The sequence below is a fragment of the Notamacropus eugenii genome, chromosome 2 (genome assembly GCF_028372415.1).
Source record: "Notamacropus eugenii isolate mMacEug1 chromosome 2, mMacEug1.pri_v2, whole genome shotgun sequence".
Lineage (NCBI taxonomy): Eukaryota > Metazoa > Chordata > Mammalia > Diprotodontia > Macropodidae > Notamacropus > Notamacropus eugenii.
Window position 1 is genome coordinate 185,898,843 of NC_092873.1, and position 17,486 is coordinate 185,916,328.

A 17,486-nucleotide genomic window follows, 5' to 3' on the forward strand; every position below is an offset into this window, starting at 1 on the left:
AAATCTTATTTTACTTACTATCTTTCCCAAGAAAAGTTAGTTTTTATTTTTTAGACCTACTTTTTTTTTAAAAAAATGGGACTTTAAAGCAACTTTGAGGGACAAAAACCTTTTGCCCCCCCTACAAATGTTTTTTTCCAATCCACTCTCCTTAAGAAAATGTGCAAGTAATTGAATAAAGAAAAGGAAGTTTAAAAAAGATCCAACTAATTGTCTGGCATAAATATTCATCCTTTGATGCTGTTGGTGAGCATCATTGTTTGTAACATCACTTCAGCTATTTTTCTGATTTGCTTTTTTCCATTTAAAATGGCTAAGATATTTTATTTGGTATCTCTTTAATATATGCAGGTAGTGTCTACATCTATATTATATTTCAGAAATAGCTTGGTTTAAAAATAAGTTTGATTAATGATTTTTTTGTTTTTAACTCATTTTTAGAAATATTCCCTTTTCTCCCCCTTAAAATTAATCCTAACCCCACCCTCCCTGCCTAAGCAAAGAAAAAGAGAGCAAAAGCTCTCAATAGAGTTACTGCTTTTGAAAATATATGTAACATTCTATCCCAATTGTACCCTGCTTTTCTATCATAAATGTAGAACTTTTTTTTAAAATAAAATTTTTGTTTTGCCAATGAAAATCAGTCTTCTGTCTATCTCACCCATCCCTTCTCCTTCCCTCATGTTGAGAAAGAAAGAAAAACAGAAAACAAAGCCTTTGAAAGAAATGCTTATAGTCAAATCAAAACAAATTGCCCCATTGAACACGTCCAAAAAAACCCCTCTCAATATGTGCTCTGAGTCAATCACTTCACTGTCAGCAGTTGTGTAGAATGTTTCATCAGTCCTTTGGTATTATGGTTGATCATTTCGTTGATTTGTGTTCTAAAGTCTTTCAGACTCGATTGTCTTTACAGTAATGTTGTTACTGTATAAATTGTTCTTCTAGTTCTGCTCATTGCACTTTGCATTAGTTCATACAAGTCTTCCCAGTTTCCTCCAAAATCATCTCCTTCAGCACAATAGTATTCCATTGCATTCCTATGCCATAAATTTTTCAGCCATTCCCTAGTTGATGGGCCAACCCTATAGATTCCAATTCTTTGCTATTACAAAAAGGGCTGCTATGAATATTTTTGTACATATGAGTCCTTTTCCTTTTTATTTGATCTTTTGGGGGGTATAGACCTAGTAGGGTTGTCAGTGGACTGAAGGGTTGCACAGTTGAATAACTTTTGGGCATGATTCTAAATTGCTTCCCAGAAGGGCTACATTTGATCACAGCTCTGCCAAGAGTGCATTAATGGACCTGTTTGTCCCACATCCCTTCCAGCATTTATCATTTTCCCTTTTTTGTCAATTTTGCCCATGTAATGGATGTTAATTGGAGCCTCATAGTTTGAACATAGCTCTCTTAAGGAGATTTATTACCTCATTGTCTTTTTAATTTTAATTGTCTGATTTGACAAGAACTTGTCTAATCACACAGCTGATAACAAGTTTGCAATAACTATTGATGCTGTTTCCATGTGTCAGTACAGAAAACATCGCTAGCATTTCATCTAACAGTGTCACTTACTTTTTCAGCTAGAAATTAATCAGATTTATTTTTTCTTAGTGTTTATAAGTTCAGTGAGAGTGTTTCTGAAAAGTAGAAATATCAGAGCCCAACACATAGTACATATGTCTGCATATACACAAAAGAAGAAAAGATAACTTTATTTGGCTCTCTGTTAATTGCAGATTTGTGTTATCTGGCCCATTTCCCCATTTGCAGTAAATTCATAACTGTACAGCGTTCTCACATTAACCTTAGTCAATCAATAAGCCATTTATGAAGTGGCACTGTATGCTAGCAGTTGTCTTAGTTTCTGGATATACAAAGCCGTAAATGAAAGTCTTTGCTCTCAAGGAGCTTATATCCTCTAAGGGTGTCCTAATGCACCCCAAATTCCTGAACCATATTCTAAATCACTAGAATTAAGTTTTAGTGTTACATATAGGAATGTATTTGTACTTTTACTTCTTCACTCTTCTAGAGGAAAGTTCTTCTATCAATCCAGATCAGCAAATGTTCTGGTATTTATATTCTTAGGGAGTTTTTGAGGTGCCTCTGAGGTTCAGTGACTTCTCCAGGGCCACACAGCCAAAGAAATGAATCTTGTTCTTCCTGACTCCAAGGCCAGCTTTCTATTCACTCTATTATACTTCTTGCTCAGTTGTAAATACACTGTTCTAACTGTTCAAAAGATGGTATTGATGTATGCTATAAATGCCAGTCTTCCATTATCTAATATATTCACTCAGGATAACAGAGACAGTACTATGTCTTTCTTTTTTTAGCTGGATTTTATATGAGAAACCAAATTTCGAAGGGAACTCAATTCCTCTTGAAGAGGGAGAATTGGAGCTCTGTGATCCCTGGGGAATAGAAAATATTTCAGCAGAAAGTGAGGACAACAAATCTGCTAAGCCCCTGGTGATTGGTTCAATTAGACATGTGATAAAGGTAAGCTAGAGTAGAATCCAATTTTAAGGAAAATTTCCATGTTAGTATTAGCAACTCACATTTACACAGTCCTTTAAGGTTTATATAACAGTTTGCGTACAACAACCCTGTGAGATAGACGTGGCAGAATTATCTCCATTTTACAGATAAACAGATTGAGGATCAGAGAATTTAAGTGATTTTTGCCCAAGGTTACCCAATTAGTAAGTGTCAAGGCCTGAATTCAAAACCAAATCTTTTTCACCTCCAATTCTAATACGCTGTCTACCACTTCTATATGGCATAAAAGTGAGTGATGAAGTTTGGGATTATTATTTTTTCTTTTTAGAGGCAATCAGGGTTAAATGACTTGCCCAGGGTGACACATCTAGTAAGTGTCTGAGGCAGGATTTGAACTCAAGTCCTCCTGATTCCACAAGCAGATATTTACTGTGCCACTGAGCTGCCCCTGCCTTGGATCATTCTTGTGAAATGGATATGTAATGTTTTTTGATCAAATATTTGTACATTCTAATTATTTGTTTAAGGAAAGTGAAGGGAACATTATCATTTCTATTCTAAGTGAACAGACTTTTTTTTAACAATAAAATTCTTACCAGTATTCATGTTATTTTTCCATCCTCCAGAATATTTATTTTTGCAAAAATACTTTGTCTTTAACTGTTCCATGAAAACAAGATTTTGTTGATTTTTATTTGCGTACTGCTTGAATTTTGGCTACCTCTGGTATTAAGAATGTCAAATATAAGTGATCCAAAACTCAAATTGCTAATTCACATTTAAGATTATCTGTAAATTTAAATGTGAATTTTTGAGACCACCTTAGAGATTGAGTGAAATTTCTTAATTTTTTGAATGAAATTTCTTGCTCTTTCCTTAGAATCAAACAGAATGTATTACAGTTTTAATATCTCATCAGTACATCAGTGCATATATGAACTCACCAGTATAGGTTCTACTAGCTTCTTTACTTTTTAACAAAGCAAATAGTGTTATCTTTCATTTGGAAAAATAAAAATTCTAAGTTTTGTTGACAGAGATATTTTATGAGTGTCTTGGAGGATATTTTATAGGCAAAGAGCATGTGATTGCCAAAGGGCAAAGACATTGGTTTCTTGGTGAAAGGAAAGCCCCTTTAATGTCAATTCCTTATGCTTCCTCTCCCATGATTCCAATAGACTATAAGCCCTGAAAAAATCTGACCTGCCTTTTTGAACTGTTTGTGGCATCTTTGACATGTGAGTGAAGCAGTTGCTCATGGCCCATTGATGCCCAGATCCTAACTGTAGCTTGGAAACAGCATTTAAAACAAGAGAGTGAAAGCAGCAAATGCTTGCTGGAAATCCATATATATTTTTAATCCTTATTTTAGTTAGTTGTTATCATTTAAAAAATGAATTTGTAGTACAATTAAATAAGTAGCATAATTATTATTACATATCCGTATATATTTTTCCAGGATTACAGAATTAGTCAAATTGACTTATATACGGAACCAGAAGGGTTGGGACTTGTAAGTTCCTACTTTGATGACACTGAAGAAATGCAGATGTATGGGGCAATGCAGAAGACGTGTTCTATTAAAGTGCATTGGGGCACGTAAGTATTTAATTTTAAGAACATTCTTGATTAAAAGGGATTGTGTTTATGTGTATGTTTTGAGAGGAATGCAGGTGAAGTTGTAACAAAAATTCATAACTCTGATTTGTATTCCCTTTATTTTTAAAATGATTATTGATTGAAGTTGTCCATTGAGAAGATAGAAAATTCTGGAAATTTGGCATATAGTGCTCCTAAAATATCATAGTTTATGTATTATCTTCTTTTATGAACATAATGTATTAGAGGAAGAAAAACTCCATTTCTTATGTGCTTTCCATTTTGACTAAAAAATTAATTATGTTTTATTTTTTGTTCTAAATTAAACACCAAAAAAGGTATAGAATTGAAAAGATTATATGTGAAATTACAAATTTCTGTTACATAAATGCTTGCTTTAGAAAAAGTTTGTATAGATGAATATATGTATAGATGAATATATGTATAGATGAATATGTAAAATGTAATGTTATTTTCAAATACAAATGGAACTACTTTCTTTTTGTTACATTTAAAAAAATGCTTCAATAACCTTCTTTTCTTCTTTTTTTAGTAACATTATTATTAACTTCCTTCTTCCCTCTTCTCCAAATCCTACCTCCTGATAAAGACAGACAAAATCGTTGTAGCAAATAAGAATGAGTAATCAAGCAAAACAAATCTACGTATTTGCCACGTCAGGAAATGCATCTCTCATTCTGTACTTTGATTACATCATACTGTGTCATGGCAATAGTTATCATCAACCTTTTCCAATAGAATGGTTAAAATCTGAGTATCAGAAACCAGTCTTTAGTGGTATGAATACAGAGGGTTCACACAGTTTGAAATCAAGGGTCTAGGCTCTAGTCCATACTGTCCCGTCACCTGAAAAAGACAGAATGTGATGGTGCAGAGGAGAACTGGGCCAAGCACTGGGAGAAATTTGGGGAGGTACAGTTCGCTTTTATATCTGGAAGTGAGCTAGGAAACATTTTGATTCCATAAAGTAAAAATTCTTCATATCATACATTTCAGTCAATTAACAGATATTCATTGCATGCATCCTATATAAAGTTCAAGAAGCATAGTGATTAGGAAGGAGGGGCAACTAGGTGGCACAGTGGATAGGATGCCAGGCCTGGAATCAGGAAGACTCACCTTCCTGAGTTCAAAACAATCCACAGATACTTCCTACTTGTGTGACCCTGAGCAAGTCACTTGACCTTTTTTGCCCAGTTTCCTCATCTATAAAATGATCTGGAGAAGGAAATGGCAAACTACTTCAGTATCTTTGCCAAGAAAACTCCAAATGGGGTTACAGAAAGTCAAACACAACTGAAAAATGACTCAACAACAGCAGTAATTCAGATTGAGGAACACCTGAGTTCATATTCTGCCTCTGACATGTACTGGCTGTGGGCACCAGGTGACTTCAGTCCCCCAAGCCATTCTCTAAGATTGTAAAGTACAAAGCAGTTGGAGATTTACATTGCAGCAAGGAGTTTTCTTTACTGGGAATTCTCTACACCAATGAAAGCACAGGTCTGGACCCCCTTCCCTCCCCCCCAAAAAAGTGACTTATTATGACAGGCATTGAATTTTCTTTATGAAGAACAAATAAAATATGACCCATAATTAACTTTATATGAGACATCTAGATGGTGGAAATACCAGCTGTGTAACCTTGGGCAAGTCATTTAACTACTTTCTGCCTCAGTTTCCTTAACTGTAAAATGGGAATAATAATAGCTAATAATATCAAATGAGATAATATTTGTAAAGCTCTTATTACAGTGCTTGGCACATAGTAGATGCTGTGTAAATTATAATTATTATAGTAGTAGCAATAGCAGCAGCAGCAATAATTGTAGCAGGTGTGATAAGATGTGTGTATGTTCATCCTTCGTTGCCGAAGAAGACCATGCCATCAGAGAAATAACAACATGACTTGCACTTGACTTTGTTTTTGAGTGAGGGAGGGCTGTGGAGGTCACCAGCCTCACTTCTCCTCCAGAGCCATCTGAATCCAGTGACCAGATATTCATCAGGATGACTGGAGAGGACCCAGGATGAGGCAGTTGGCATTAAATGACTTGCCCAAGGTCCCACAGCTAGTGAGTGTCAAGTGTTTGAGATGAGATTTGAACTCAGATCCTCCTGACTCCTGCACTGGTGCTCTATCCACTGCACCACCTCACTACCCCAAGGTGTGATAAGATAAATATAGTACCAATAACAGTATAAGTAAATAGGACTAACAGTGCTAAGAGGTGAAAAAAGAGAGAGATCCCTTTCACTTGGGTGGATGAGAAAAGGCTTTATGGAGGAGGTGGGTACAGTAGTATCATTTCAGCCTTAAAAGATGGATAAGGCATCAACAGGTGGTGATAGGGTTGGTGCGGTGTGGAATAGTCTGTTTGACATCATAAGCTAAACTGAGGCTCCCCAAAGAACCCAGACATGCTTTTGTCCCTCTTGCTTAGTTCTGTTTCCCTCTTGACCCCCAAAGTGTATGTAGAGCATGGGCTGGAATCACCAACATATAAGGGCCACACTCTCCATATCTTTGTTCTTGACATAAGGTTACTTCTGGTACTCATAACTGCTTCATACTGCTCTTAATACTGAAGCGGCTTCTACTTCTTTCTAACTGTTCCTTGTTGTATCTGTTATGAAAGATTGAGGGAACTTTATACGTACTTTGAGCAGTTTAAGTTTTTCTGCTCAAATAGAATTGGGGCTAATTGTTCTCCTCCTGTTGTACATTCATGCATTCATTCATTCCCAGCAATTGGAATCCCTTTCAGTAGTGCAGGTTGTCACTTTGCTCTGCAGACGTCTGAGGGAGTTGCCTTGAGCACTGAGAGATTAAGGATCTTATCTGGAGTCACACAGCAATCTGAGTCAGGGACAGGATTTGAATGTAGGTCTTCCTGGGTCCAAGGCTATTGCTTTATCTGCAATGCCACATTACCTTTCATAAATATGTCCCCTGACTGTACCAAATCTCCCCTGACTCTGGCAAATCTTTAAGGAAAATCTAGATGCCTTTAAATTATTTTAATTAAATTAAGATGCCTTAATTAAAATATTAAATTTAGCAGACCTTATTTTGATTTTTGATTTTTGAATGGCCTTGCCTGATGAGAAAGCCCCTTTGTTGTTGGAGATATTATGTTAGCTACCATTGAGAGAGAGTTTCCCAAGGTTGGATAGTCCCACTCCAGTCTTTTAAGAAATTAAAAGAAATTAAATTAAAAAGAAATTAAAAGAAACTTTTAAGTCAGTTATTAATAGTCTGGCCCAGTTGACTGAGGGAAAAATCATACTTTAACTAAATTTCCATTTCATTTATAACAATGTAGTTTTATTGTGTTTTTTTAAACTGTCATTTTTTATTAGAAAACAAATATACAACTTGGAATGGATTTGACGCAAATTGTGCCATAAGCAGGTTTTTTTTTTAAAAGAGTGGCTAAACAAAGTTTAAAAAGCAAGTAACAACAGAAAAAAATGTTTTCTGGTACAGGACCAGCAGCACAAAAAATAGTGCACGAGTACCTAGATATGCCTGTTTTGCAATAGGGCAGCTTTAAGTACAATTGTTGACTGTCCATAGTCCACGCAGAGTTACAGCTCCACACTTCAACAGCAACATGCTGACAGCTCCTAAAGAAAACTTACCTCTTTAAAAAAAAGAAAGGCATAACCGAGAAGTTTCTTCATTTGACCAACTCCATCTACGTTCAGATGCGCAGAAGGGCTTAGATACATCCAGAGTAAGCCACATGCAACATATTTTACTTGATCAGTTTTCCAAAATAGAGTTTCAGGATAATGACAGTATATAAGGGGAAGAAAACATGGAGCAATGAGTCCTAATTACTACACATGCGTATCCTTTTGACAGTAGGGGGGAAAACCTTTTATAGATAAGTTACAAACAAAGAAAAGGCAAATAAACAATTTTGTACAAGAAATTTTAACACATTCTTTACGGTGTCTTCACTTTCCTATCATCATTTGTACAAACTCTTCATAGTCTACTTGATATCATCATCAATATCTGCTTCCGTGATCATTTCATCAACCTCTTCATCTGTTAACTTCTCTCCAAGGTTTGTCATCACATGGCAGAGTTCTGCTGTACTAATGTAACCATTGCCATCCTTTCAAACACACAGGATGCTTCTCTAATTTCTTCTTCACTGTCTGTGTCTTTTATTTTTCTTGCCATCATAGTCAGAAATTTTGGGAAGTCCGTTGTGCCCATCACCATTAGCACCTACTTCATTAATCATATCCTATAATTCAGCTTCTGTGGGGTTCTGCCCAAGTGACCTCATTACAGTTCCCAATTCCTTTTTTGTTGTCTCCATCCTTGTTAAATAGTGAAAAGTCTTCTTTGAATTCTGCAGTCTGCTCTTCTGTCAGCTGATGAGCCTCATTTTTATAGGAGAGAAATCACAAGACCAGCTCTCAGGTGTAAAAAGAATCCCTTAAACATTTCATTCCACACATTCTATTACAAATATTTTTGACTCCCCAGTACGGTTACAAGTGAATTGTATTGTGGCTATTCGGGCACCACAGAAGGGTCCAGGGTTGGTGGTCCTGAAGACTGTTAACACCAAATACTAAAGCCATGCTGTTAGCTTACTAGGGCCCAGGTTCCTATCAAACATCCTCCACACTCAGTGACTGCACTGGGACTACCTGAATGTAATTTAAAAAAAAAACAACTTTTATGTTCAGCCCATATCTTATCAACCTGTCTTACATTCTTCACCTGAGGTGGTATCATGCTATTACTGGGGAAAGATCCCTTTCTTTGTACAGGACCATTGGCTATAAGAATTAGAACAGTACTTTAAAGTGTATCTAGTCCAACCGCCTTATTTTACAGATAAGGAAACACATACCCCAGAGAAGTGGAGTCACTTGTTCAAGTCAGCTCAATAGAGTAGGAAGGCCAGATGCCTTGATTCCCATGTCGTTCTACAATGTCTGTGTCCAGCAAGATGAGAGATACAGCATATAAATTTTAACTATTTTATCCTGACAAAACATAAAACTTATTTTTTTAGAGAAATTTTTAATACGATTTTCTGTCATTCCATTGTTTCTGCACTGAATTATATGAAGCCTGAGTATCATTGAATTGATTTTTAACATGGCCTGATCCTTTGTGTCCCAAGAGAGTTTTGTGCCCTTTGGAGTCACCACTGTTTGGCATCCTTTTGGAACTATTCCTCTTTTGGAATTGCCTCCTGGGCCTAAGCCACATTCTCTTGAATAATCTCATTGGAAGCAAATCCTGGTTATTTATTTTTTTGGAAACAGCCAAAGGCTGTTTAGAGACAAAAACTGATGAATAAGATAGCCTGGCCAAGCTAGGAAGTCCTATTTTCAGTTAAAATTAAAAAGGAGCTGTAACTACAAAGTAATGAAATTGTATTTCTTGTCCAGCTTATTAACTGATCCTGAAGGTCGTTTGTAGAGAGGGGCTTCAAACATGTCTTTACTCACATGGAATTGCCATTTGGAATAAGCGAATAGATTCTTGACTTGGCAAAATTCATTGGGATATAGAAGTACTTGCTACATTATTATTGTTACTGCGTCTGTTTTTAAAGCTAATTAATTTATAGATATAATCTTACATTATGAGGTAGTCAAAAATAAGTCTTCTAGGACAGAGATGGGGAGTGAACCTGTGATTTCTTTGGTATAGAGAACTCCCATATAAGAAAACCAGTGTAGGTTGACATTTGCCCTACAATATATAGTCCTAGGGAGTTGCCTGGAGCACTGAAGTGTAAAGTGACTTGGTCAGGGTCACACAGCCAGTCTTTATCAGGGGCAAGACTTGAACCCAGACTTCTCTTCCTGGCTCCTAGGATATCCTTCTCTCTACCATACAATACTGCCTCTTCTAATCCCGTAACCCAAAACAGTGCATGATAAGACTAATTAAAACAGTACTGTATGATACTTGTTTTTCCTCTGCTTGGGTTGTGATTGGAAAATCGTGTCAGAACAGGATTCAAGAAAAGTGAATCATGCTTAAAATATCAGTTTTCAGACTCCAAAATCCACCCATGGTTGGACTAATGTCTAAAAATGTATTTTTACATTAGCACCTAGCAAGCTTTGGTGAGAAGGTTCAAATATACTGAGAAGGCACTTTGGAAAAAAAAAAATCTTTGCAGATTCCAGATTAATTTTGGATAACAGTAATTCCTAATGAGTTTGCTCCCCTTCCAACTTGCTTGTTATTTTGTGGTGCAGAAATTTCAGTGAGTGCAGATGTACAAATGAGTGACTGTTGTGCAATTTCTAGAAGAGCCTTAGGCACGGAGAGGTTGGGGCCTGCCCAGGGGCCACCAGCCAAGATAAGGCTTCCTTCTCCAGGCCCGCTCTCTATGCACTACTTCACATTAGCTGTTAATAGTTCTTAGCTTTTGCATGGCAACCATCAACCTTATCAGAAATAAACTGCTGCCCTTGGAATTTAAGGTAGGAAGTAAAAAGTTTCCTAAGGGTAAAAAATCTAAGAGTCATTCATTTGTAGGTTGTGCTGTCAGAGAAATTGGCCATACCACTTCTGATGGATTTATTAAGACCAGTTCTACTAAACCAGACGTGTCATTCTAGCAGTGATGGTGGGATACTTCCATATCATTAAGACCTCTGATCGTTTAACAACAATTTCTGGGGCACTAAAAGCATGGCTTTTGTGTTAATAACAAGATAATGTAGGTTGGGGTTACAGCCTTAAATCTTGTCCATCCTGTCTGGGTTATAGCCTTAAATCTTGCCAGTCCTGAGACAGAACAAAGCTTATAAAACTTAAGGAAACACCAAGAGACTCCACCTTTGGATTATGTTGTGGTTTAGGTGTGTACCTTTTAAAATGATTTTGTTAAAATAGTCATGCAGACAAGGGGATTAGAGAAGCGGTATTTCAAAGTGGGGTTTCTTTAGATTTTCTACTTGTTTTCCCCCCTTTCTTCCCATAGCTTCCAACATTTCTTCTGCTCCCCACCCCCACCCCAGTTTTCCTTCTTTTACTGACAAGTGCTTTAGTGGGATTCTGGTTTCAAGTCCCTGAATTAATAACAAGTTACTGAGTCACCAAAATGTGTGTTGACAAAAGCAGCCAGAAAAAAAAAAAGTGCCCTTGGGCCATGACTGTGGAAGGGAAGCCTAGAAAGGGGGAGGACGCAGACTATTTTATGGTCAAAAGTATTTACTTTAAAATAATTTCTTTTTTAATGGAACCTACCAGGAAAAAAAATGTCATAGAAAGTTTATCAGGTGAATCAATCATTCATCATCTGTTGAACTGAGGGATATAAATGATTGCCATAAAATCATGCATTTATTTTAGAAGTTATCAGGAAAATTGGGTGAGCCCACAGTGAATTCTCCTAATGCCAAGTAGATATTATTGTGCGTGTGTGACTATTAATTAAAGGCTCTTAAGAGAAGGTCTGAGAGCTTAAAGTTTTTGAAACAGCATTTTGATATAACTGATTTCCTTTGCAATCTTATGCATTTTGTTTTATGCACTAAAACAAACAAACCCATAATTTTGAGAAGAGTTGCACAGGTTTCACCTGACTTCCTAATGGTCTATGACAGATGAAAAAGTTAATAAGCCTTGATCTCAATGATAATAGAAGTCTTGTTATGCCAGGTTTCTGTGGCAACCTCAGCTTTTCAAACCATAACTAGACCCCGGAAGTTAAGAAAAAAGGCGTCTGAAGAGTGAAAGTAGGAGTTGGAGAATCCTTGCCTTCAGTCTGAATATGTTTAGAGCAGGTGTTAACCTGCCTTGGTAGAGGAGGTCCTTCATCAAAAGCTCCCTATGCTAGTGATTTAAAAAAAGAAAAAACAACTTAATTAAAAAAAAAAAATCTAAACTTCCTACCTTGAGTTTATTTTTCCTTCTACTTATTTATGAACACCTGCCTGACTAAGCCTTGTTTTTCCAGGGAGACCTCATATTCAAATAACTATGAATTTTAATTTCTGCCATTTTTTGGGTGCTTATTTAGATGGCTGGTTTATGAAGAGCCGGGTTTTCAGGGTATTCCTTTTGTCCTTGAGCCTGGTGAATATCCTGATTTATCCTTCTGGGACACAGAAGAAGCATACATTGGATCAATGAGGCCCCTGAAAATGGTAAACTGATAGTATTCTGTGAGATAGGATTCCTTTGATCTGGTATTATTAGCATGACATGACTATAATAGCAGAAAGAATTTTTAAAAATAGACGTACTGGACAGAATTCATGTATGTAAATAAGCATTGACCTCCCAAGTGATCACTTTGGATGACTATATACATTCCTAATGATATTATTAATTGCTTAAAATCTTTTTTGAAACTAATCTTTTGGAATTATTACTAAAGACAATTTCAGCCCCACCCCTCCCCTTGACCTTGTTACTCACTTTTAATCAAAAATATTATTACACAGCCTGAGTCAATCATATTATTCATCAAACTTGGCTCCAAATGATCTTTGACTCTGACTAAGTCCCTTCTCAAAGGCATTGTGGATATTTACAAGATTGTGGGTGTTTCAGATTCTCAATGAAGTTCCAAATGGGGAGTTTTAAAAAATACTTAAGAGCAGCTGCAGCATTTTTGGAATAAGCTTATAGCTGCCTTCCAAGGAGACTTCTTTGAAAGAGACAGTGCCCAATTGAGTATATGAGCATGTTTTTTTTTTAAACCAATCTTGTTGCTAAATAGCCACACCTCATATTTGGAGTTTGAACCCAGTTGGCTGTATGTACCCTTCTTTTTTTTAAGGGCCATCAGAGATGTGCAGAGTGTGTTCCAAAAGTCCTAGTTTTAAGCTTTAGCAGCTTAAAACTGAACTAAGGTTGTTGTAGACACCCTACACTTTTAAGAATACCACAGGCTTTCTATTTGATTGAAATTTAGTACTTGGCTAAACTTTTTTCTAGAATTATACAACATTGTTACTGGAAGAGACCATAGAGATTATCTTGTTCGGTTATCTCAATTTACAGATAGAACCAAGGTCAGATCTGTGGTCTCCTTAACTTCCAGACTGGTGTTCTTTGTCCTATCTGATACTGCTTTCAGTGTTTTACTTGTTAAATTCATTCACCAGGATGTTTTTGGTTGTCTTTTATGAGTGTTTGTCTAGCAATATGTCTGTCATTCATTCAACCATTGTAAAAGGATCTAATCTCTTACAGTGTTTGGTTTAAGGTACATTTTGATGGGAGTGGGGGGAAGGGATTGGTTACCCTGACTTTTATGAACTTGGGAACAATTCTTAAAACTACATAGCTCTTGTCATAGTCAGGACTGAAGCCTAGATTTTTTGATTCTTAAATCTATTGATCTTTATGTTTTGCCACACTGCTCCCAAAAGAATGATGAATCTTTGCCTTTTTTTCAGGGTGGTCGCAAAGTTGAATTTCCTTCAGATCCAAAGGTAAAAAAAAAAATTATACATTCCATTGTCTCTTTTTTTGGGAGTTGGGGCAGGAATAGGAGTAGGTCTGGGCCTGTGATGTTATCAACATAGGGAACTCCTAAGATGGAAACCTTGGTGCAGATTGTCCACTCATCTGTAGTATATTTTTAGAGAAAGTCACTGGGGACGTTGAATGGTTAAGTGACATTTCCTAAGGTGGGTCACATAGCCAAGAATTGTCAAAGGTGGGGCTTGAGCCCAGGTCCGTAATAATCGCTAACATTTATACAGGGCTTACTATGTGCTGGGCACTGTGCTAAAGCACTTTACAATATAATCCCATTTGTTGCTGAGAACACCCTGTGATACAGGTGCTATTATTATCCCCATTTTATAGTTCACAAAACTGAGGCAGGAAGAGATTAAGTGATTTGCCCAGAGTCATGCAGCTAATAAGTATCTGAATCAAGATTTGAACTCGGGTCTTTCTAACTCCAAGCCCATTGTACCATCCACTGTATCACCTAGTTATCTTTAAGGGACTTGCCTAGGATCACATAGATAAAAGTGTCAGAGGTGAACATCCTGTCTCTGGGGCTGACTTTTTATTTTACATACCACAATTGCCTCTCACAGAATGCCATATTTGTATTAATTTTTAAAAACAACATTTTATTTTTTTCCCCAATTACATGTAAAATAATCTTTCAACGGGTTTATTTCATAAACTTAGTAAAGTATGACAAAAGACATCAATTTAGTTGCAATAGTTATAAACATTTTTAAACTGGTTGTTTTAATACTGAGCTGTCTGGCATGTCTTCTTACAAATTGATGGCATGTTTCATTTCTACTATAGGTTATTATTTATGAAAAGCCTTTTTTTGAAGGAAAATGTATGGAACTAGAAACAGAAATGTGTGATTTCATCGTAGAAGAAGATGGAACGAAGGAAGCTGGTGAAGATAATTTGCTGTTGAAATCAGTAGGGTCTATAAAAGTTCTGGGAGGCATGTAAGTGGAAAGAAATCATTAGTATCAATTTTTTCCCTAATAAATTAATCCACGTGTTGTCCTTTGTATGCAAAAGTGGTGCTAGAGACACAGCAGCATAATGAATATATATCCCTAGTAGTCCTCCACTGCCATCAGCACATGTCTCAGAGGTTGATAGTGGGCTGTTAGAGCGGAAGTAGAGTTGGAATAAGGAAAGCAGCAATCGCTGAACTATGACAAAATCCAGTCTATTTTATTGGCCTTATTAGTACCATACTGCAGCCAAATTATGATTGGACATAGTAAAGGAAGTTGTTTTTTTTTTAAGATTGTCTCTGGATTGTTACAGACTGCCTCCCCTATTTAATGTTGAATTATTCAATTGAACCTTCCATTGTTTATAAAGATGACCTTAAATGGCTTATTTTTACTAACCTTTTCAAGAACTCCATTATCTGAAATTATGTTTTCTTCTTGACTTGATGTAAAGCTCTTTTCACGTAGTTCTTCTGTTGTTAAATGCGTACATCTCAATGGCTTATAGCTTCCTCAAGAAAGTCCTGACACGTTTCCTTGTTATTTATTATGATATTATTAATCTTCTTTCATTTTAGAGCAGAAGACCCATAACTGCAACTCATGAATCCTGTCTTATAATTTTTATTAGTTGTTGAACATGAATAAAAAAATTGAGAAAAAATTAAAATTATTTTTGTTATTGAAAAATGGAATACAGATTTTTTTAAAAAACTATATAGAATTTTAACTGCTTATTGGTCTTTCTCTCATAGTTGGGTTGCTTTTGAGAAACCAGGATTTACGGGACATCAGTATTTGCTAGAAGAAGGTGAATATAAGGAATGGCCAGATTGGGGTGGCTATGATGGAGAACTGAAGTCTTTACGGCCTATATTAGGTGTAAGTGCGAAGAAAAACTGATAGTCCATACTTGAATACTCTTATTAATTTACAAATATAAATCTTTTAACCTTTTGGTTCTTCATTTTTTTAGGATTTTTCAAATGCTCACATGATAATGTATAGTGAAAGAAACTTTGGAACCAAAGGTTCGAATATTGATGTATTAGGAATTGTTGCCAATTTAAAAGATACTGGCTATGGAGTGAAGACACAGTCCATTAATGTATTAAGTGGAGTGTAAGTAAAACATCTGCCTTTTAGAAATTATTATTTAAATGAAATGGTTTAGCATATTTAATTTTTTTTGCCTACTTTTTACTTGAAAACTTTGGTTCCATGATCTCGCTAACATAGTGACTAGAGTCCATCCATCCTCATTGTGAGTGATTTTTTAAAAATACATTTATTTCCATAACATAGTATAATAAAAGGTGATTGTACATGAAACTGCAAATCTGTACAACTTGGTATTCCTTTTAAATATACAACCAAGTTTATCATGTAAATTTTTTTTCCTTTCTCTATTCCTCCTCCTCCCCCATTAGACACAAATAGATGTATTATTCTGTACTAAAGCAGGGGTGGGGAATCTATGGCCTCGAGGCCAGTTCTAAGACTCAGTCAAAAGGCCACACTTGAGGACCTAGAGAGTTACATGTGACCTCAAGGGTGCAGGTTCCCCATGGATGTCCTGAATGTTGCCCTGGCTTTTCTTTATTTGTACTGAATCATTTTGCATGACTTTTCTTAATGCAGATCATTTGAATGGTACACTCTCTTAGATTTATTTCTGGTGAAACTATTGTATACTAAGGTATTAAGGAATGGATTCAGGTATATAAAAACTAGTGGCCAGCTCACCCTCATTCACCCTGTGAGAAGAAGCACATAACTATTCAGTTGAATTCCTTCAAGGCTATTCAGTAGCTCACGTAAGTAAAATAAAAGTGGAACCTTTGTACCCATCACCTGAGCCATCCTTTGCCTTTTCCCCTAAGGCTTCACAATGGCATATTACTGTATTTAACAAAACATAAAACATCAAAGGATCCCACTCAGCCTTGAACTCCAGGTCTGGAATGAAATGATTTACTTTGTTTTGGCTCAATTCTTGCTAGAATGTCAATACACTTTACTTTGGGAAGTGTTCTTACATTTACAAGGGGGGCAGGTATGTACAGATATGCCCTGTGGTTGACTTATTCGTGTTCTTTACATGCAAGAGAGACTTGGAAATATCTCACCTCACTGCCATTACTTTAAAGAACCCAGCTCAACTGACATTGCTTCCATAAAGTCTTCTCTGACTTATCAGTAACAGCCTTCCCCCAGTAACTGCACTTAGCACTATTTTGTACCTCCCTAATGCAATTATCATGTAGCATTTTGCATTATAGTTATCAGTGTTTTGTATTATAATACTCCTTAGTAGCCCGCAAGTTCTCTTATGAGTCAGCAGTGAGACTTGGTTGCCAGAAAGCCTCATGTGATCTTGGACCTCATCAAGAGAGGCATAGTCTCTAGGACTTTCTACAATCTCCAGAGCACATCTGGTGCTCCATTCTGGGCACTTTAAGAGAAGAATTTTGTTATTTGGACAATGTCCTAGGAAAGATAACCCACATGGAAAAGAGCTTTGAGGTCATGCCAAATGAGAATTGGTTCAAGGAACTGGGGCAGTATAATCTGGAGAAGAGAAGGCTAGGACATGACAGCTGTCTTCAAGTATTTGACATGGAAGAGGATGGAATTTGAACAAGGGATTGAAGTTAAACAGAGGCATATTTAGACTTGATGTAAGGAAAAATTTTTTAACAATTGGAGATATTCAAAAGTGGAATGGACTAGTTTGCGAGGTTAGTTGGTTCCTCCTACCTGGAGACTTTTAAGCATTAGGCCTGATTAGCCACATGTATTGTTGCCCTATGGTCCCTTCCAACTCTGAGATTTGGTGATGCCATCTTATTCCAGCTTGGTATCTTTTACATTGGTAGAGTGAATTTCTTCTCTTA

General features: G+C 36.4%; 1 protein-coding gene and 1 pseudogene across 4 annotated transcripts in view; one reads left to right on the top strand and one right to left on the bottom strand.

Moving 5' to 3' along the window:
• CRYBG1 (crystallin beta-gamma domain containing 1) overlaps positions 1-17,486 on the top strand; it is a 255,495-nt gene that overhangs the window by 197,144 nt on the left and 40,865 nt on the right. For all 4 annotated transcript variants that reach the window (XM_072642961.1, XM_072642963.1, XM_072642964.1 and 1 more), the window contains 7 exons: positions 2,343-2,508; positions 3,968-4,107; positions 12,153-12,279; positions 13,540-13,575; positions 14,417-14,571; positions 15,345-15,471; positions 15,566-15,711. In XM_072642961.1, the coding sequence (XP_072499062.1) occupies positions 2,343-2,508; positions 3,968-4,107; positions 12,153-12,279; positions 13,540-13,575; positions 14,417-14,571; positions 15,345-15,471; positions 15,566-15,711 (897 nt within the window). The remainder of the gene's footprint in view (positions 1-2,342; positions 2,509-3,967; positions 4,108-12,152; positions 12,280-13,539; positions 13,576-14,416; positions 14,572-15,344; positions 15,472-15,565; positions 15,712-17,486) is intronic.
• LOC140526608 (calmodulin-like) lies at positions 8,032-8,552 on the bottom strand (annotated as a pseudogene).